Source organism: Cibotium barometz, chromosome 48 (genome assembly GCF_041138505.1).
Source record: "Cibotium barometz isolate CiBa-2024 chromosome 48, ASM4113850v1, whole genome shotgun sequence".
Taxonomy (NCBI): domain Eukaryota; kingdom Viridiplantae; phylum Streptophyta; class Polypodiopsida; order Cyatheales; family Cibotiaceae; genus Cibotium; species Cibotium barometz.
In genome coordinates this window covers 16,787,179-16,808,724 of record NC_141093.1, presented here as the reverse complement: position 1 = coordinate 16,808,724, position 21,546 = coordinate 16,787,179, and the positions used below count along the sequence as shown (strand labels likewise).

General features: G+C 43.3%; 2 protein-coding genes across 11 annotated transcripts in view; both read left to right on the top strand.

Moving 5' to 3' along the window:
* Positions 1 to 4,142: 4,142 nt before the first annotated feature.
* The window catches only part of MLH3 (MUTL protein homolog 3), a 75,178-nt gene continuing 57,774 nt past the window's right edge, over positions 4,143 to 21,546 (top strand). For 8 of the 10 annotated variants that reach the window (XM_086785547.1, XM_086785543.1, XM_086785546.1 and 5 more), the window contains exons 1-4: positions 4,143 to 4,252; positions 6,643 to 6,803; positions 6,995 to 7,046; positions 7,138 to 7,185. In XM_086785547.1, coding sequence (XP_086641673.1) covers positions 6,678 to 6,803; positions 6,995 to 7,046; positions 7,138 to 7,185 — 226 coding nt within the window. In that variant the 5' untranslated portion in view covers positions 4,143 to 4,252; positions 6,643 to 6,677. Of the gene's footprint in view, positions 4,253 to 5,373; positions 5,497 to 6,639; positions 6,804 to 6,994; positions 7,047 to 7,137; positions 7,186 to 21,546 lie in introns of those variants that run through there. The other 2 variants (XM_086785538.1, XM_086785539.1) reach the window with 2 other exon arrangements.
* Positions 10,501 to 13,082, top strand: LOC147610886 (uncharacterized). Its single transcript, XM_086785074.1, has 3 exons — positions 10,501 to 11,915; positions 12,011 to 12,326; positions 12,457 to 13,082. Exons 1-3 carry the CDS (start codon positions 10,501 to 10,503, stop codon positions 12,880 to 12,882), a joined length of 2,157 nt encoding a protein of 718 aa, XP_086641200.1. The 3' UTR covers positions 12,883 to 13,082.

The window sequence follows — 21,546 nt, the reverse complement described above, 5'->3', positions numbered from 1 at the left end:
TCTCTTTGGTACATGATAACAAAGGCTGCACAGCATCTTCCACAAAAACAACATCTCAACTAATCAAGATACGCTTTGACTGCGGCGGCGGATGATACAATCTGTAACCCTTGCTCTCAGCACTGTAACCAACAAAAATGCATTTGACAGTCTTATCATCCAATTTTTTGCGTTGTTGCACAGGCACTAAAGCATAGGCCAAGCAACCAAAGACATGCAAGTGACCAATAGAAGGCTTCCTGTCATGCCAAGCTTTGTATGGAGTAATAGACTGCAAGGCCTTAGTGGGACACCTGTTGAGTACATATGCACCTGTTGAGTACATATGCAGCACACATGACAGCCTCAAGCCAAAACGCATGTGGCAAAGCTTGGCTCTTGACCATACATCGTGCCATCTCCATAAGTGACCTGTTTTTCCTCTTAGCAACACCATTTTGCTGAGGGGTATACGGCACTGTACATTGGTGTTTTATCCCACGACTAGCCAGAAATGCATCAAACTCTTTAGACAAGTACTCCCCCCCTCGATCAGAACGGAGGGTGCCCACAGTACAATTGGATACATTTTCAACCATAAGAAAAAACTAATTGAAGCACAAAAACACTTCGGACTTTGCCTTCAGTGGATATACCCATGCATGCCTTGAGTAATCATCAATGAAAGTCACGAAGTACAAGTGTTTACCAAATGACGGAGTTTGCATAGGCCCACATACATCACTATGTACAAGTTGCAATTTGCGAGTGGCCCGCACAGAACCATCCTTTGGAAACACAGAACGCTGCATTTTGCCCAAAATACAGCCTTTACAAACATGTTTCAATGGTGCCTCAAGAGGGGGCAATGAAGCAACCATATCAAATTTCTGCAAACGCAGCAAGCTAGCAAAGTTCAGATGACCAAAACGAGCATGCCATAGTTTTTCATCTGAAACTGCCTTTTCATCAGAAACTGCATTTGCTGAATCTTCCACACACTTGTCATAAGAATTGAGCCTATACAGCCCACAAAACAAGGTGCCAGATGCAATAATCGTATCACCAGAAGTCAAATCATGAACAGTACATCTGTCATCCACAAATTTGACTACAAGTCCAAGTCTAGCAACAAGCGCAGAGACAGACAATAGATTCTTCTTTATCCCTGGCACATACAAAGCATCTGAAAGTGTGAAAGCGCTGCCATTTGTAGCAATAAGCATAATTTTACTAACACCCTTCACTGGGTAAGAAGCATTATTGGCACATGTGACAGTATTCCCATTAGAGACAGCCTCAAGACAAGTGAACATATCACGATGCGAGGTAATGTGCTTTGTAGGACCACTGTCAAAATACCATACATTAGAGTCAACAAAAACTGCCAAACATGCATCATGTACAGATGGGTCATACTGGCAATACACGCTAAACGCCCATTCTGTATCCTGCACAACATTTGCAGAATCTGCATTTGTAGAAGCATCCGCTATTGTGGCTGCATTTGACTCTTTCTTCTTTGCCTCTTTAGTCTTTAGCTTAGGGCAGTTCTTAATGGCATGATCATTTGCCTTACAATAGTTGCACCTGGTCTTTTTCTTGCCTTTATCAAGAGCCTTCTCAGACTTATTGTTGCTACCTGTGGAAGGAGAAGAAGTTGCAGACCTACTAATAGGAGAAGAAACAGTGGAAGGGGCTGCCTTACCACTTCTTCTCTGCTCTGCTGGGCAGCAATAAATGCTTGATCAACTGCACGCTGCCTGGCCCTGTTTTGCCTAGACTGCGCTTCTTGCAAGAGCTTGTTGACTAAAGTATCATACTTGATAGCATCAGGTCTGTCCTCAGCAAGAAGTATCCACGTGGAAGCAAAAGTCTGATATGTCTCAAAGTGAAAAAAAAGAAAGGATGAGGACTTGAGTTCTAGTTCGAGCTATGAGCCTAAAGAGACAATGGTGGGGGAAGTTAAGCAGAAGAAAGTTTCAATTACTATATTAACTGTCTTTGATAAAGTTCAATAAAAATTATATGTCCCTACTAAGCTAGTTGTAATAGAGGAGAGAAGTTTCTATATTTGGAGAATGGGGAAATTGTTAGAGCATCTAAAATTTTGGAACAAAACAAGCTGAAGAGATCTTAGATATTTTATGATCCTAGAAAGAAAAATATCATGTAATGTATCTTGTGGTGGAAAGTCGGTTTTATAGATGTGACACCCAAAATTAACATTCAAATGAAGGAAACATGGTAATATCTAGTAAAGTGGTAGAATCTCCCACATTGAAAGCATGCCTCATCAAAATTGCTAAACTGTAGTTTAATTCTTAGTTCTCGATTTTAACTTAGTTGAGGTGTGACTTTAGAAGGAGTTGGGATCTCAATGTCCCAAACAATGTAAACCTTGTTAGATTGTTTTCCCATCGTAACATTAGCGAGAACAAAGAGTGGTCTACCTAATTACTTAGCAAGTCCACATAATGATTGCCAAATTCAAAGGGGGAGGTCCATAAACTCCACCCACATTGGTCAGACATTCACCAACCTCTTATTGACATCAAAGAACGGGCATGGGTCCCATGGAGGCACATGAATTGAATTTCCAAAAAAGAGTGGGGGGCTTCTTGTAGATCAAAGCATGGGACACACATGGGGACCCCATGGAGGCACATGGATTGAATTTCTAAAAAAGAATAGGGGTGATTACCTAAATGGAACACTTCTTGTACTACCTAAAAACTTCCTTCTCCATCCATGTCACCGGCCAATACTTCAAGGGGACCTTGTCCATGCGAAAAAGTACTAGTCCACATGATGCAAGGTAGTAGTCCACATCCTGCAAGGTAGTAGTCCACTTGATGCACATAGAGCTGTCTATTTGTAAACTTTGAAAGGATCTATTCCTTGACACATGTGTTCGATTCCCGTTGATGTCTACAATGTGAGTACATTTTCCTTCTGCTTCTTGTAATCCAGCCTTTGCTCATTAAACAACACGTTATTTGGAAGTGGCATCCATCTCTAGGGTCTCCACATACAATTTCACCTTTACATTTAGAGACATTTTTGGTGTCGTATACTCCCCAATGCATTGTCCTCTTCAAAATCACCCCGAATTTCAGAGAGCTTCTCAATGTCCTTTTTGCTTCCAGTTAACTGAAGCCTCTTCTTATTATTACGAAACTTCTTGGTCTTCAAGGTACGAACTCTCCACATTTCATCACTTGGAGATAGTTGATTGGAACATTCAAAGCCCATGTTGCATTTGTAGCTACCATTTTGCATTTAAACAATGAGGCTACATGTGTATCTTACATAGTTTTTATGTTTATGTTTGTGTGTGTGTGTGTGTGTGTGTGTGTGTGTGAGAGAGAGAGAGAGAGAGAGAGAGAGAGAGAGAGAGAGCTTTGATAATTCTTTTATTGAAATAGTATAAGATACAAAAATCAACAAAGGGATTATTTTTGAAGAGTCATCCCTTTGTTGGTTTTTTTACGTTATGCTATTTCAATGATTATTTTCTTGGAAGAGAGATCCCTTTGTTGATTATGCTATTTCAATGTTTTTTTTTGGAACCAATAATATTTATTTATATTAACTATTTAAAATCTGGCATACATCACCCTCGGAGACTCAACTCTCTTCTCTTTTTTAACCTCATTCAAGATTTTACAAAGAAATTCCCATCTTTCATCCTCACACAAGAAACAAGACGAATCCCACGAGATGGAGGCCATGATGGAGGCTTGCTTATTGCTGGGGTATCAATGATTTTTTTCTTGAAAGACTCATCCCTTTGTTGATTATGCTACATCAATAAAAGAGCTATGATAAAAGAGCTATGAAACACACCATGCCCCCTCCTCTATATATATATGATAATATATGTAAAATGATTGTTGGAAGTTGAAATAGGCCTAGTTTTCAAAATTGAAGTCCCATTGGTCGCACAGGGGAGATTCAACCCACAACTTGGTGTGTGACACTAGAACTCCACACTAACATGCGATCGGGGAGATTCAACCCACAACTTGGTGTGTGACACTAGAACTCCACACTAACATGCGATCGTCACTTGTGTGTGTAGGTGATAACATGTATACTTTCTACTTTAAACACAAGATTTATTAATTATATATTTAAAAAAAAGCACACACTAAAGTCCCATTCAAAAGAAATCTAAAACCTTCTTTCATTTGTCATTCCACAGTATATTTTTCTTGATGCCACCCTTCTTCTGCAAATTCACCATAGACTCGTCGTCGCCAACAATCAGGTATGAGATTCTCATGTTTCAGCCGCTTCTCTCTGTGCTGCTGCTACCTTGGAATCCTGTGGCTTTCTTCCTTAAGCTCCCCCTTGGGGGCGTTCTTTTCCTTCAAAAAATAAAACGAAGTAAGGAATTGATAGATTCTTCTGTTTTCTTTTCTGTGTTGTCTTGCATGTAACTCTTTACCCTAAAAACGGAAGTGTTGGGGGGGGGAGGGGGGCTGTGGGTTTGTAAACCCTAAACATGGGTTTTGGATGCTCTGCCAATGCCTCTTAGGCATCCAATCAATGATTTTCGCCTCTGAATGGACAGAGACATCGATTATATTTCCGGGTCTCAATGAGAGGTCTTCCCAGAGCTAATGGATGAAATATTGATGCCCTAGACCTTTTGGGTGTCCGGAGCTAATGGGTAATGCATACGCCAGTTGTCGATGCTTCTTAATATGTTGTATAGGAGTTTATGTTGTATTGTGTCCATGTGAAGATGGAGAGAGAACTTGTTTATATTGCATTGCGTTTATGTTTATGTTAAACGGAGAGGCAGAGTGCCTCGGCCAGCCATTTCTGGCCTGGAACTGTAAATTTGCAGGGCAACCTTTTTGGACATGGTGTGCCCAGGCTGTTGTTTGGCCATCGTCATGGTTAATGACATGACTTTTTCTTGCAGGAGGCCAGCTGTAGAGAACACAAAACATAGTGTGATACTTGTGAGCTGATTGGTGAATGCTGCAAGACTTACTTTTGTTGAGAGTTTTGATAGGGAGCGAGTCTCAAATCTGTGGTTGAGATTGCATGGCTAGCTTTGAATTGTGTGCCAATGCTGAAGAATCGGGGAATGTGCCCTCAAACCCTCATTTTGTAGAGCACTGCCCAACTTGCTGTAGGTGGGCCATTTCTTGGAAGCTATGAGGAGAGGGCCTGTTTCCAGCCAATGTCTGTAGTGGGGATCCTGATGTCAGCGGAAAGTGTGAGTTTTGTGATGTCAGCAGAAGCCCTTGACTGAAGAACCGAATTGGGAGTTGTTGCACGGTGACTCCTCTCTTGATTTGGCCTGGTGAATGGCAATATTATATAACATCCACATGATGGGTGTTGTCTGTGTACATTTTAAAGAAGAAAGATCCTTCTAGTAGTTACTGAGAAAACAACCAAAATGGCTAAGTACAAACTCGTCCCCAAATGGGAAGCGAGAGTCAAGACGCATAAAAGGGGAGGATGCTCTTCTTCTCTGGCTGGCTGCCCTAGGCGGTATATTTTAAAGAACTTAAAAGTGTTTCTTTGAACAAAGCATCTTGGTTTGATGTTTTGGATTTGTATTTGTTTTGATTGTAAGTAGTTTTATCAAGAAGTAGAAATTTGTTGCAATCAAGACACGTGATGAGTTTATGTGAGTGAGGTTCCTTCCATGGGAGGTGAGTGACCTGATAGTGGGCTCCTTATCTTTGGCATATTGATTGACTAAAGTGGGTTTTAGACGATTGCACGCAGATGTAGCCCCTATGATCCAGTCGGCCAGCATAAAAGGCAGCCGACAGCAGCCTGAAGACACCCGACTTGCACTATCTCCAGTTGGCCAGCACTCAGAGTGAGTCGTGGAGAAGCAGGAGCAGCCTATGTTAGAACACTTAGACCAGCAGTCGGCTAGTGTTTGGATCAGCCAGGAACCACAGGACAGCCTTCCACACCTGAGGAAAAATAGGGAAAAAATATGGGAGAGTGGGGAAAAATGAGAAAACACCTGAATCAGGCGGGCACACCCACAACAGAGGCCCTGGTGTAAATACTAAATATACAGACAGGAGATGTCTGCTAACACAATCTAGGATGAGATATATCATTGAAACATTGTAACACTTAGGTCTCATAGGCCAATTTGGCCTTTTGTAGACATTTAATATAACTTTCGTCTCTCTTCTTTCTTCCTCTCTCTCTAGCAGCTGCTCCAAAAAGTCTTGTAGAAGATGTTTTGAATGGGAGTGGGGGGTCCTATTGATAGAGAAAATCATTGTTCAATTAATTTTACTCGGCTGGCCTTTGTAAGTCCAAAAATAATGGGTTAAAGTTCTTGGTCCCTTGGCCATGTAGGTTTACGTATGCTTAAGCATCCCAACTGCCCCAAATTTGTCATGTCCACATGCCACAAACTTAATTAGTGCATGTGATGGTGTCCTTAGTATCCACATGTAAGTGGCAATAGACATCGAAGCATTTTGCCATGGTTAAGTTTCATGTTTCATCACTGCTGCTTTTCGGAAGCTTATGCTGCTTACTCTGACACACTTTGGATGGTGTATATTATACAAGCAATGCTCATGATTCTTTTCGGATGTGTTCACGATTCCAGTTTGAATTATTTGCTAGCTATGAGCTGATAATGTATTCTGCCACTTGCAGGTGCTTTGTAGACGGTTTTTGATTTGTAAAGAAGGATGGGGTACATTGCACGTCTTCCCAAATCTTTGATTGGCCACTTGCGCTCTAGCTCTATCTTATCAGACTTAGCTCAAGCTGTGGAGGAGCTGATTTGCAACAGTTTGGATGCTGGTGCAAAGAAGGTAAAAATCCCTTAATGGTTAAGAAGGAATCACCACTCCATTTTTAGCACTCTTTTCATGTCAAGTTCTCCATCCACGCACCCCCCCCCCCCCCCAACACACACACACACACACACATGCACCTGCCTGCCTTCATGCGCATGCAAAGTACCGCTTGACCCCACATAGCTAATCCTCAAACTCCTATGTAGGTATGCGCTTATGTTGATCTTGCTTCGTTTTACATCAAGGTTGAAGACGATGGTAAGTGTCATCTCTCGATTCGTAATCTATGCTGAAAGTTTCTGTACTAAGTAGACCTTTGGGTTAATCAAAATGGAAAACCTGATTGCAGGTTCAGGAATCACTAGGGATGACTTAATACTCATTGGTGAAAGACATGGTAAGAGAAGCTTTTTCAAATGAGAACCGAGGCTTATTAAAGCTTCGACAATGCTGTGTTATATATATGTGTGTGTGAGTGTGATATATATATATATATATATATATATATATAGAGAGAGAGAGAGAGAGAGAGAGAGAGAGAGAGAGAGAGAGAGAGATTTTATTAACGTCTCTCTCTCTCTCTCTCTCTCTCTCTCTCTCTATATATATATATATATATATATATGAGAGAGAGAGAGAGATTTTATTAACGTCTTCCAAAAGACCGAACTCGGCCTATGAGACAAATCAGTGTACATGTGTGGGGTATCCTCTGTCATCCCAACAAAATGAAAAAGTACTGAACTAAAAAGCTGAATCTGGGTGTGCAATAAGTACAATGAGTGGGGGAGGGGATGGAGCTCTACTACTAGGAGAATGCAAAGCTATATGCATGGAGTATACAATCATGATATGCAACCTAGCTAGCTCCATCCTGTACCATACTGGGGGTATAAAATGGTATACATCAATGAAGGGGGTGTCCACAGCTCCCTGAAGAACATGCCTGGGTTTGCTCTGAAGCGAGCCAGTCGCTCCGCACCCTCTCTATGAAATTGAGCTCTAATCTCTGTCATCTCTCTCTGGTATAGGCGTGGTGTCCGAAAGCCAGGTGTCCTCTGTCTCCTGCGGGCTCTGAGTGTCTCTGCTCTCTAGAGTAATTCCCTGCTGTGTAGGGGTTGGGAGGGGTGGATCTCTGAAAAAATGTAGTAATCTATGTCTGTCGTTCCCCCTCTGGAGCTGTCTGAGCCTGTAATGATGTTTCTCTGTGACGCTGTATGTCTAGAATGAATCTCCCCAGTATGCGCTGGTCTGCTGCCTCAAAGATCTGGCGTAGGGAATGTGGCTCTCTGAATAAAATGGGATATCTCTCTCTGATGGCTGTATATGCTCTGCATCTGCATACATAATGCTCCTCACTCTCCACCTCCTCTCTGCACAATCTGCATACCCTCTCTCGGGGGATCCGTGTTGCTCTGCCAGTCTCAATCTCCAATCGATGTGATGAGACTCTAAGCTGACCAATAGCTACTTGGGAGCCGTGTGGTAAAAAGCCCTCCATGTATCTAGGCCTCTCTATAAATCCATCATCAATGATACTCATGAAGTGATCTCTGTAGTATAGCATCTTCGGTGAAAGAGGCTGTGTAGGCGATATCCATGTCTCTCGTGTATAGAGCTGCCATAGGTCCTGTCTCAATACTCTGTTCCTCTCACTATGAGACGGATATGTGGTGCATCCCTGTCATACTGGAATGGTGGTAGATGATCCATGTCTAGGCCATGCTGTGAGAACCAATGTGTGAACTGTGCATACCATGATCCTCTGTCTCCTGCCTCAGCCAGCTGTCTAGATGCCTCAAAAGCTCTGTATGACAATCTGTCTTGTGGCATCTCTCTGAATCTGTCTAGCAGGCATATAGTCTGGAATATGGCCTCTACCATCATAGGAGGCGCAGCAAATTCTCCTCGGATAATGTCATGAGGTATTGACGGTTTGTTGCGTATCATGCGTGCCATCATGAGGGCTTGTGGTCTCTCTATTTGTGTCCACCAATGGGTAGCAAGGCCTGGCGCCCATACCACTGCTCCATACATCAGTGCCAGTGTGACTAATGTGTCAAATAGCCACCCCTTCGTCCGGGGCTCCTGAAAATGCGCCTGGTGGCACTGTCTCTCTAGCATAGCCAATGCTGCATATCCCCGTGTCAATCTAGCTCTGGTTGCTGAACCCATGGTGAAGCGCGTGGCTGCTGCAGAGAAGGTAACCCCTAGGTACACGTATGATGTCACCACCTCCACCTGGCGTCCTGCGAGAGTGAATGTCAGCTGACTCCTGCTCTGTCTCGATGTATGAAAGACCATAACCTTGGTTTTCCCAAGGTTCACAGTAAGACCCCTCTGTGTGAAGAAATCATCGAGTGCATGTAGATGCTGTTGTAGACCTCCTGGACACTTAGACACTAATACAATATCATTAGCATAAAGCATAATATGTACTGAGGTACTTGCTAGATCAACTCCATCTCCGTCTCCTTGTGTAATGAAGTCAGCCACCTCATCAATGTATAACCCAAATAACGTGGGGGAAAGTGGGCATCCTTGCTTCACACCAATGGTGCTAGACATACCTCCTGGGCATCTGACTTGTCCAAAAACTTACTCATATAATGCATAGATGCCCCATGTCATATCTGCTGGTATGCCAAGAGACTGCAGGTGCTGAAAGAGCCTCTCGTGGTACTGTGTCAAATGCCTTGCGGAAATCGACAAAGCAGCAATAGAGCTTTCTCTTCCTTGCTTTGGCCTGATCAATCATACATCTCAAAGTGAATACATGGTCAGTGGTAGAGAAAGCTCTCCTGAAGCCTGCGTGCCCTGATGAGCGTAAACCTGCTCGCTGAGCATATAAGCTAAGCTCTTGCTCCAACTAAAACCGGTCTATGGACACGTAAAGCGGTAATTCATTCACAAATAACCTGGACTTACTCAGACACACAATCACAGAATCCTCGCTCCCTCGCTCAACAACACATTGGCCCCGAAGTCCGGCGCCCCTTGCGGTATTTCTTTATTGTTAAAAGGTTGGAAATTACAAAGCACAAGTGCAACAAAGCACTCTACTTACATCAGCTGAGTTTTACAAATTTTGGGAGAAATTTGCCAACATAACTGCACTAAAACTGTTCCATAACAACTCAGAATGAGTCCCAACTGACAGGCTCACTTCCATAGGCATCAAGCTACCATAGTTGCAAAAAAACGCGTTTCAAACTTTAGGCTACTCGTTTGAAACGTGCAAACGTTTCAAACGTTTGAAACGCGTTTTTTTGCTGGGCCAGTTTTTTTTTATGATAGAAAACGTACGATGCAGTATCTCCTGGCATTTCAGTTTTGAAAGTGACGCTTGAAAGAGACGTTTCCAGCCTTTGAAGTCTTCCAGGTTTGCTTGCACCCCTACCTACGCACCAGTCCTTCTCCCCCGGCCCCTACGCACCGTAGGTAACAGGTTTGTACTAACCCTAAATCCTGATTTTTTCTGATTTTGGACCAAATTTCAGATTTGAAATTTGGGCATTTTTTGCCAGGTTGCCTACATTGGTGCATGCACACCTTGCCTACGCACCAAGCCTACTCCTCCGGCCCCTACGCACCCTGCTTCTCAGGTTTTTAATAACCCTAAATGCTGATTTTTTCTGATTTTGGACCAAATTTCAGATTTGAAATTTGGGCATTTCTTGCCAGGTTGCCCAAATTTCTTTATTCATTCATCATGCCTCGGGCTAAGGATGCCATGTGGAACCACGTAACTCCTGTGAGCAGATATGGGGGTTCAGGCACAGAAAGGTGGAAATGCAATTTTTGTGCCAAAGTGTCAGGTGGGTCTATTATTAGGGTAAAGGCCCATTTTACAGGAGTAAGAGGGGAAGGCATTGGCCCTTGCAGTCAAGTACCAAGAGAGGTTGTAGCGTCTCTTCAGCAATGGAAGAGAGAACATGAAGCAGCAAAGGGAATTCAGCCTATTGATGATGATGTACAGGATACAGATTCTGTAGGTGATGTGTCCAAAAGAGCTAGGACAGAGGATGATTTGCAGAGTCAAGCAGGTGGGTCTAGCTCCATTCCTGTAGCCCACAGATCTTCATTGCCCACCGTGCCTTCTCTAAAGAGGGCAGGCATTAAAGCAGGCATACAAAAGCAAGCTGTCAAGGAGGCCACACGTGAATTGACAAAGTTGTTTATACAATGCGCTTTGTCATTTCACGTCGTGCGTACTCCTCGTTGGAAGAAGGCCATTAAAGCTATCAGCCGCATTGGGTATGAGTGGGAGGGTCCATCTTATGAGTCCCTTCGCAAAACCCACTTAAGGAAGGAGAAGAAGGCAGTGGAGCTTGAGATGGAGCCTTTGAAGGCAACCTGGCAGAAATATGGATGCACATTGCTTTGTGATGGCTGGACAGACATGAGAAAGAGAAATGTATATAACATTTTGGTGTCCTGTTGTAAGGGCACAATGTTTTTGCGTGCCATTGATGCCTCGGTTCCAGGTACAGTTGTTACTGGAGCATTCATATGGAGACATTTGCGTGAGGCAGTGCTAGAGATTGGCCCAGAGAACATAGTGCAGGTAGTTACAGATAATGGGTCAAATTGTGTATCTATGGGCAGGATGTTAGAGGATGAGTTTCCAAAGATAGTGTGGACTCCATGTGCATCACACAGCTTGGACCTCTTGATAGAGGATGTGGCCAAAATTGGGTGGATTGCCGACCTCTTTAGTACTTCTCGGAGCATGGTGAAGTTTGTCACCAAGAGGCCAAAGGTTTTAGCTATGTTTCGTGCACACAGTGATTTGGAGTTGTTGAAGCCCTCAAACACCAGGTTTGCTTACATGCTCATTGTGGTTGAGAGGCTTGTGCGGGTCCGTACAGGTTTACTCCGCACTGTTGTCTCTCAGGAGTGGATGGCATGGGATGATAGAGAGCATCCCAAGGCAGTAGCATTTGTGCGCGCGGTAATGCGAGACACTTGGTGGGCTGAGGCCCTTGCACTTGTCACGGCCACTCAGCCTATATATAGTGTGCTTCGCATTACGGACATGGAGGGCAGCACCCTTGGACTCTTATATGAGTTCATGGACCGCATTGGAGAGGCCCTAGATCGATGCACTATACTATCAGCTGAGAGGTATGTATCATTGTATGTCATTGTTGTTCTTTTAGTTGCCAGTGGCCACATTATACATTGATATTAATTCCATGCTTCCAAGTGTCGTTGAACAGGATCCAGGACATCAGGGAGGTGTGGAACCGTAGATGGGATTGGTTTCATAGGCCAATCCATGCGGTTGCCCATATACTACACCCACTATGGCGGAATGAGGAGCAGTTCAACAATGAGGAGCTAGAAGAGGGATGGCAGTCTTACATCCAGACCTGGACTGGAGGTGATGTTCAGCTCCTCAGGAAGTTAGAGGATGAGCTCCTAGTATTTCGGAATGGGAGTCATGCCTTTGGGAGAGCCACTGCAGTTTTGAGAGAGACTCAGCTTCAGCCAGTCTCTTGGTGGGAGAAATATGGCATCGGTACTCCAGTTCTGGTAAGTGCCCACTGACAAGTTACAACTTACATGTAATAAGTTTGCACTTTGAAGTAACAACTTAGTACTTACAACTTATATAAGTTGTTTCTTCTTATTATTTATAAAGTTTTCTGTTATCTTTTGACAGAAACGCCTTGCATTACGAGTCCTCTCACAGGATTGCAGCTCTGGTCCATGTGAGAGAAACTGGAGCACATGGGCCCTCTTCCATACAAAGAAGAGGAACAAATTGTCCACTGCTCAATTAGAACGGTTGGTGTATTGTCATTGCAACCTCCGTTTAATTGAGCAGCAAGGCAATCCCATTGAGCCGCGCCAAGTGAATGTCGACAAGATCGACATAGAGAAAGTGAAGGACGTACCAGAGATCCCTGCTGAGGAGCGCGACATCTATGCCATGCTATACGAGGAGATGATGGCACCAGCTACTATGACACGATCACGGGCACCGACATCAGCAGATCATGCATCTACGAGTGCTGAGGCTGAGGCTGAGGCTTCATCTTCTTACGACACAGACTCACATTCCTCAGAGGAGGATGATGCTGAGTAGTTACTAGTTACTACTAGTGACTCTTGACTCTTGACACTTGAGTCTAGAGTTGAGAGTCCAGACTCCAGACATTGGAGACCATTTGTTTTTTCAGAGTTTTTGTATTTGGTCTTTCGGTACAGACATCTGTATTTCAGATTTCAGATTTATCATTTGACACTATTCACTAGTGCTTAGTATGTTGCTTAGTATGTTGTAAGTTGTAACTTGTAACTTCAAACTGGTTATGCTATTAATAATTATATGGGTTTTTGCCATCTATGATCTAATTCCTGATTCCTGAAGACTGCCATGTATCATGTATGATGTATCATGATTCATGTTACATGTATGATCATTGTATGATGTAAATTGTAATCATGTATGATGTATTAAGAATCAGGATTCAGTATGAAATTTGAATCATGGATTCATCATTCATGATGTATCATGATTCATGTATATGAAAGTTGAATGTAGATTTTAGCATTAAACTGTACCAAACATAAATTTATGGACACCCCCCTAAAAAAAACCTGGAAAAAACACCTGAAAAAAAATTTGAAAAAAACTTTTAAAAAACTTTTGGAAATTTGTTTGAAACGTTTTTGAAACGTTTCAAACACGTTTCAAAAACGCGTTTCAAAAAACGTGTGGCAACTATGCAAGCTACCCAATGGAGTCCAAAACATCACAATTCAGCTTGCTGTAATTTTCTGCACAGACCTGTTTTCAGCTCTGTTTTCAGCCCAAAATAACCCTTGTACTGTCCTGGAGGACTTAAACAAAGTCCTACTGCATTTTGGCATCAACCGGGCAACATAACAACCCAAAAACAGCACCTAAACAGTGCTGAAACAGCATTGTATTGAAGAGGTTATTACCCTCTTCCGTCCCTGCTTTGGTGTAGGAACCAACTACACCTGTTCTTGTTCAAGGAGGCAACTAACCTTTGCATATAAGCATGAAATTCACACAACTGTACCTGATTTTATCTGATGAGAGCATTTCCATAGTCTGCAAGAGAGAGAGAAAGAGAGAGAGAGGCTGTGGGGAGCAAGCTCAACCCTCAATTCATGAGTTGTAGGGCAAGGGAGTGCACCACCATAGCTGTTTTTCCTGCAACAAAACCACACGATGGCTGCAAATGAGCCTCCTCTTCCCAAATTCCCACGCTTCTCTCTTCTCAATGGGGAAAATGCACCAAAATTTGACACTTGGCACATTTTTAAGCCTTTTCCACATGCAATCTTCCAGGCTAAAAATCTCCTGACTGGTTCACATTCTCACAACAGTCCTTTGTCAGCTTTTGGACCCCTTGACATTCCGCACAAACTGACGCGAACACTTTTCAATTCCGACACTGCCAAAAATAGCAGTTCCCTAGATTTTAGGGATGATGTCATCTGCATTCCTTCTGGTCTCCTGACCATCTTTGACCACTATGGTCACTTCAAAATTTGCTTAGAATTCAAGATACATTCACATTTCGGTGGCGGCCACTTACTAGTGTAAACTGGCCTATACCCTCATTCAGTGGCCATGTCTTGGACACTGTCATTCATCTTTCAGTGCCCATGTCCTGGACACTGTCCTTCATCTTTCAGTGCCCATGTCCTGGGCACTGTTTCATCTTTCAGTGCCCATGTCCTGGACACTGTCCTTCATCTTTCAGTGCAGTTCTCAGGCTTAGCCAACCACTGGTCCAAAGTCCCACTGGCTGACCCATTCTGACATTGCAATGGCCCAAGCCCTTCCAAGAGATCCCGGGGGAAAGCAACAGCAACCAAAGAGAAAGAAAAGAAAAATATATATTTACAAAGAAATGTAAATAAGGAAAACAACTGCAAAAAGTTTCACCTCCTGGTGACATACCCCCCTCTTGAAAGAAGCAAGCGACCTCGATTGCAAGTCCACATGCAAACGGATGACACAGGACGATCACAAGATTCCCCAGGTGATGAGTGTCATCGCATGTATCTCCTGCCCCCAACGGATGACACGGGGCGATGATAGGAATTCCCCACTACCATTTGTGCCATCGCAGGTTCAAGCCTTTCAAATACATGTTTCCGGATGCAACACAGGGCGATAGCATATATCTTGTACTATTAGTGTCACAACATGTAAATCATTCATTTGAAGCGTAACAGATACAACTTCAAAGCACTGAAAGTTCATTCATTGATTAAGTCATTGACAACAAATGTCAAAACTGTACATTGCCAAACATATAATACAAATGTACAGGTCATTCAAAATTCAGCTTCAAAAAGCATATTAAACCACTGCAGGTTCTAACAGGAAGGCTTCCTTGTAAAGTTGCATCAACTGAGGTGAATCAGCCAGTTCAACCTCATCCATCCATTTAGCATCCATTGGTGAATAATTTTTGAATTTCACCAAGTATCTTCTTGCAACTTGTCCTTTCACTTTTCTGTCTTTATGGGCCAGAATCTGCTCAGGAACCAGAATTTCATCCAATTCCTCCACTTCAGGCTGTTCCTCTGGCACTATATCTTCTGGCACATTGCCAATAAAAGGCCTCGAAAGGCTCACATGAAATGCATTATGTATCTTCTAGGTTTCTGGAAATTTCAGCCTGTATGCTACATCACTTATCTTCTCTGAGACTTGGAAAGGACCATAATATCGCATACTCAGCTTAGGAAACAGACGTTCCTTGCCCTTTCTTTTTCTCAGTCGTGCCTTTTCAAAGCGCAATAAGACCCAGTCATTCTCTTTAAACAAGAGCTCTCGACGATGCATGTCAGCAGCTCTTTTCTGCTTAGCTTGTGACTTTTCCAAGGCATATTTGACCTTCTTATACGCTTCTTGCCATCCCTCAACATACCGATTTGCTTCAAATATCTTATCCTTTGTCTGCAGAATGGGAGGTACTTTCTTGCCACCTTCAACAATTTCAAAAGGCGCCTTGCCAGTAGAGGAATGCACTGTATTGTTATAAGCATACTCTACTAATGGCAAATAATGCTCCCAAGCTGCCTTATGTTCTGACACATAACATTTCAACAGATCCAAGACAGTAGAGTTAGCCTCTTCAGACTGCCCATCAGTTTGAGGATGAAAAGAAGATGAGAATTTCAAGGTCGTGCCCATATTCTCAAACAATGCTTTCCAAAACAAGCTAGTCATCCTTGGGTCTCTGTCACTGACAATAGACTGTGGCATACCATGGTATTTAAAGATATTCTGCATGAAAATCTTAACCATGTGCTCTGGTTTAATCTTCTTTCTAACAGGAATGAAGTGTGCCTGCTTGCTGAATCTACATATTATAGTCCAGATTCCATCATTCCCTGTCGTTGTCCTTGGAAGATCAAAAATGAAGTCCATGGCAATACTTTCCCATGGTTTCTCTGGAATAGGCAGTGGTTGCAATAACCCAGGTGCCTTCTGTCTATCAAACTTGACCTTCTGGCATACTAGGCAAGATCTGACATAAGCATCAAGATCACGTCTCAAAGCTGGCCAATAAAAGAAAGTCTCAACCGCTTTCACTGTAGCATCAATGCCTCGATGTCCAGCATACGGTGAAGCATGACTTTCTAGCATTACTTTCGGCCTTAACTGCTTAGTCACACATAGCTTTCCATGCATCATGAGAAAGCCGTCTTTCAGAACATAGTGATCATGATGTTGATTATTCATTAGCTGCTCATAGATTCTGGAAAAATCTTCATCACTGGCATACTGCTCTTTCATGTCATCCAATTCCTGGTGATAAGAAATAGAAACAGTTGACACTTGTGGTTTGTGAGACAATGCATCTGCAACCACATTCTTCTTGCCTTCCACATGCACTATCTGAAAATGGAACATTGACAGAAAATTTGCCCAGCGCATCTGTTTCTCTGACAACTTTGCCTGTGTGAGAAAGTATCTGAGCGTCTGATGATCCGTTTGCACAACAAAATCAGCACCAAGCAAATAGTGTTTCCAACTGGTAAGTGCATGGATCACAGCTAGTAGCTCTTTCTCATAAATCTGATAGTTCTTCTCAGTGTCAGAGAGTATTCTACTCTCATATGCCACGACTCGGCCATTCTGCATCAAGACAGCACCAATGCTGTTCCCACATGCATCACACTGCACAACAAATGATTTAGACAAATCTGGCAATGTCAACACAGGATCTGTAGTCATTTTCTGTTTCAGGCATCTAAATGCTAATTTCTCTTTATCTGTCCATTGCCATTTAATGGCCTTCTTTTCAAGCGCATGTAACGGTGAAGCAATCTCTGCAAAATGCCTTACAAATCTGCGGTAGTAAGAGCATAGGCCAAGAAAACTGCGAACATCATGCACAGTTTGTAAATCTGGCCATGAAACGATTGCTTCAATCTTAGCAGGATCCATTGTGACACCATCCTTTGATACAATGTGCCCAAGGAAGTGAATTTCTTTCAGAAAGAATTCACTCTTCTTGCCATTAATGAGCAATCTGTTGTGTTTCAGCTCATTAAAGACTACTGTCAGATGGTCTCTGTGCTCCTCTTCACTCTTTGAATAGACTATCATGTCATCAAAGAATGTACCCACAAAACTTCTGTAAGGACGGAAAATTCTGTCCATCATTCTGTTAAATGTGGCAGGAGCATTTGTCAATCCAAAAGGCATGACTAAGAACTCATAGAGACCAAATGTAGTGCGAAATGCGGTCTTGTGCACATCCTCGGGTCTGATTCTAATCTGATGGTACCCGCTCTTCAAATCTATCCGCGCATAGATGATATTCTTGACCGTTTGCTCCGTGCAAACGGTCAAGAATATCATCTATGCGCGGAATCGGAAATCTATTCTTGATCGTGTTCTTGTTCAAGGCTCTGTAGTCAATACACATTCGCCATGAACCGTCTTTCTTTTGTACTAGTAACACAGGTGAACAAAACGGGGAACTACTGGGCTGAATTAGTCCCTTCTCTAACAGCTCATTAACCTGTGTCATAATCTCTTTCTGCTGGGCTGCACTAACCCTGTACGGTGGCCTATTGGGCGGACTAGACCCTGGAATAAGATCTATGGCATGATCCTCTGGCCTCTCAGGGGGTAACTCTCCTGGTAAAGATTCTGAAAAACAATCTTTGAACATATCCAAGAAAGCTTTTCTACCTTCGTCTAGTGTAGACAAATCAGTTTCAACTTCACTCATTTGCTTTGCAAAAACCAAGTACGCAGAAAGATGATTTTTCATTACTGAAGTTATAGCAGAAGCAGAAATAACTGGGACAGACTCTCCTTTCAGCTTCACATTCAAAACATGGGTCTTGTCCCTATGTACAATTGTGATTTTCCTGTTGAAAGCATCCAACACTGCATGTTTCCTATGACACCATGGAATTCCCAACAGGACATCACATCCTTCCAAGGGCATGATAAGAAACTCCTCTGTGTCCACATAACTCTGTATATGCATGCGAAGTTTGCCAAGTATAGGAGTGACAGGAACTGAATGCCCAGGGCATGCCAAATCAGCCTGTCCAACTGGTCCCATCTCTTCAGCACGAATTCCCAACTTGGCTGCCAATGCCGGTGAAATAAAGTTGGCTCGAGCACCAGGGTCAAAGAAAATCAGCACTGTAGCATCTCTGATTTTACCCCATGCTCTGCACAATTCTGTAGCATTATCACATGGCTGGTCACCAACCATGTCAGGTACCAATCCTGCACTCGGCATTGTCTTCTTCTTGAATGGCCCTTCTTTATCCTCGACATCTTTTGCTGGCTGTTGTGGACATTTTGCAGCCATATGCCCTTTTTGTTCACAGATGAAACATTTCCCAGCTTGCATCAATGCCTTTCTCTCTTCAAATGACTTGCCATATAGTGGCCTCTTCTGTCCTTTGCCTTGACCAACACTTTTCTGAGGTTGTGACTGCCAAGTCTTCTTCTCAAATGGCTTCTTTCTATAGAATGGTCTAGGTGGGAAATCCCTCTTCATAACTGGTTCCTGTTTGCCCTGAGGTTCCTTGTTCACTGTGTTCTTAAAGCCACGTGAACCTCCCTGTAGCAATGCATTAGCCATGTTTGCATTCTCAATGAGCTGAGTCATATTAGAAACATTGGTCTTAATGCAATAATCCCTGATTTCTTTGGGCAAACCATAGCAATACTTCTCTATTTGCTCTGACAATGGCACTGTTCTATAGGAAGTTACTGGCAAGAGTGCATCCCAAAACTTCTTATTATACTCTTCCAAATTTACACAGTTGGCTGCATCAAGTTTGTGCCATGCTGTCATAACATCCACTTCAAAAGTATTTGTAAGCCAGGCAAAAGAGAACTGCTGCTTAGACTGAACCCATGTAGCAGGTGCTTGTCCTTGCATCAACAATGAAGTCCACCACTGCAATGCATTGCCTTTCAAGAAAGTAGCAGCCTTCTGCACCTTAGAAGACTCTGTAAAGTTACCCCCAGTGTATGCTGCATCAAACTGCTGAATAAAAGTCAGCGCTTTCAATTTGTCCTGCATCCCACTGAAAGTCTCAAACTTTACTGCTTGACCTCCTTCTTTGTAATCCTTTTGCACCTTTTCTGCATCAGTCCTTACTGCTCTTTGTCCACTAGGTTGAGAAAATTCAGCTACACTGACAGGTGCTGCGGGCCCCAAAGGTGGACTAAAATAAGTTTGAAATCCGGGCTGCACACCTATATTGGCATAAAGAGGGTTCACAGCTTCCATAGGCATCATTCCTGGTGACCCTCTTGACATCAATCCTGGTAAAACTGTGGGCGGCCTAGCCATGGCCTGGAAAACAGATCCACCACCAAAATAGCCAGGCTGGAAAGCAACGAATGGAGGAATGGTCGGCATGACCCTTTGCACATTACTTTCCTGGCCATTAAATGCATGTACCTGTGCCTGTGTAACATGCTGCACTGGATCAGCTGCCACTGCTGGTGTATGCTCTACATGCTGTGGCATCCTTGGCATTTGTTCCTGTGCCCTCTCAACTGCATGCTGAGATGATTCAGCCTGGGAATCCCCTGTCCTTGACTGCAAATACCTCTTCATCCTGGGATTCTTCACCAACTGTTCAAAGGTACCAACCATGCTCAGGAGCTGCGCATGAAATAAATCCTCTTGTTCCTGTTCTTCCTCTAACAAGGCTGGCTGTACTACTGGCTCCATCCGAGCAGAGGCTGACACCTGGGCACCTGTCACCTCTATATGCTGTCTGCGAGTAGAAGAGGAACTCTCTTCGGCAGGGAGCTTGCCTTTCCCTTTGTCTGTCATACTGTCAACTGAAAAATTAAGGGAACCTGTATCCAAAGAAAGAGACCGTACTCTTTCTCACCTGTAATCAGTTGTGCCTCAGTATGTGTGTCTCCTGTTCACCCAATCCAATCCGTGTCCGGGCTCTTGCAGAAAAGAGGACCCTATCCCGGCAATGGAACCATAAAACCGGTCTATGGACACATAAAGCGGTAATTCATTCACAAATAACCTGGACTTACTCAGACACACAATCACAGAATCCTCGCTCCCTCGCTCAACAACACATTGGCCCCGAAGTCCGGCGCCCCTTGCGGTATTTCTTTATTGTTAAAAGGTTGGAAATTACAAAGCACAAGTGCAACAAAGCACTCTCCTTACATCAGCTGAGTTTTACAAATTTTGGGAGAAATTTGCCAGCATAACTGCACTAAAACTGTTCCATAACATCTCAGAATGAGTCCCAACTGACAGGCTCACTTCCATAGGCATCAAGCTACCCAATGGAGTCCAAAACATCACAATTCAGCTTGTTGTAATTTTCTGCACAGACCTGTTTTCAGCTCTGTTTTCAGCCCAAAATAACCCTTGTACTGTCTTGGAGGACTTAAACAAAGTCCTACTGCATTTTGGCATCAACCGGGCAACATAACAACCCAAAAACAGCACCTAAACAGTGCTGAAACAGCATTGTATTGAAGAGGTTATTACCCTCTTCCGTCCCTGCTTTGGTGTAGGAACCAACTACACCTGTTCCTGTTCAAGGAGGCAACTAACCTTTGCATATAAGCATGAAATTCACACAACTGTACCTGATTTTATCTGATGAGAGCATTTCCATAGTCTGCAAGAGAGAGAGAAAGAGAGAGAGAGGCTGTGGGGAGCAAGCTCAACCCTCAATTCATGAGTTGTAGGGCAAGGGAGTGCACCACCATAGCTGTTTTTCCTGCAACAAAACCACACGATGGCTGCAAATGAGCCTCCTCTTCCCAAATTCCCACGCTTCCCTCTTCTCAATGAGGAAAATGCACCAAAATTTGACACTTGGCACATTTTTAAGCCTTTTCCACATGCAATCTTCTAGGCTAAAAATCTCCTGACTGGTTCACATTCTCACAACAGTCCTTTGTCAGTTTTTGGTCCCCTTGACATTCCACACAAACTGACGCGAACACTTTTCAATTCCGACACTGCCAAAAATAGCAGTTCCCTAGCCCTAGATTTTAGGGATGATGTCATCTGCATTCCTTCTGGTCTCCTGACCATCTTTGACCACTATGGTCACTTCAAAATTTGCTTAGAATTCAAGATACATTCACATTTCGGTGGCGGCCACTTGCTAGTGTAAACTGGCCTATACCCTCATTCAGTGGCCATGTCCTCGACACTGTCATTCATCTTTCAGTGCCCATGTCCTGGACACTGTCCTTCATCTTTCAGTGCAGTTC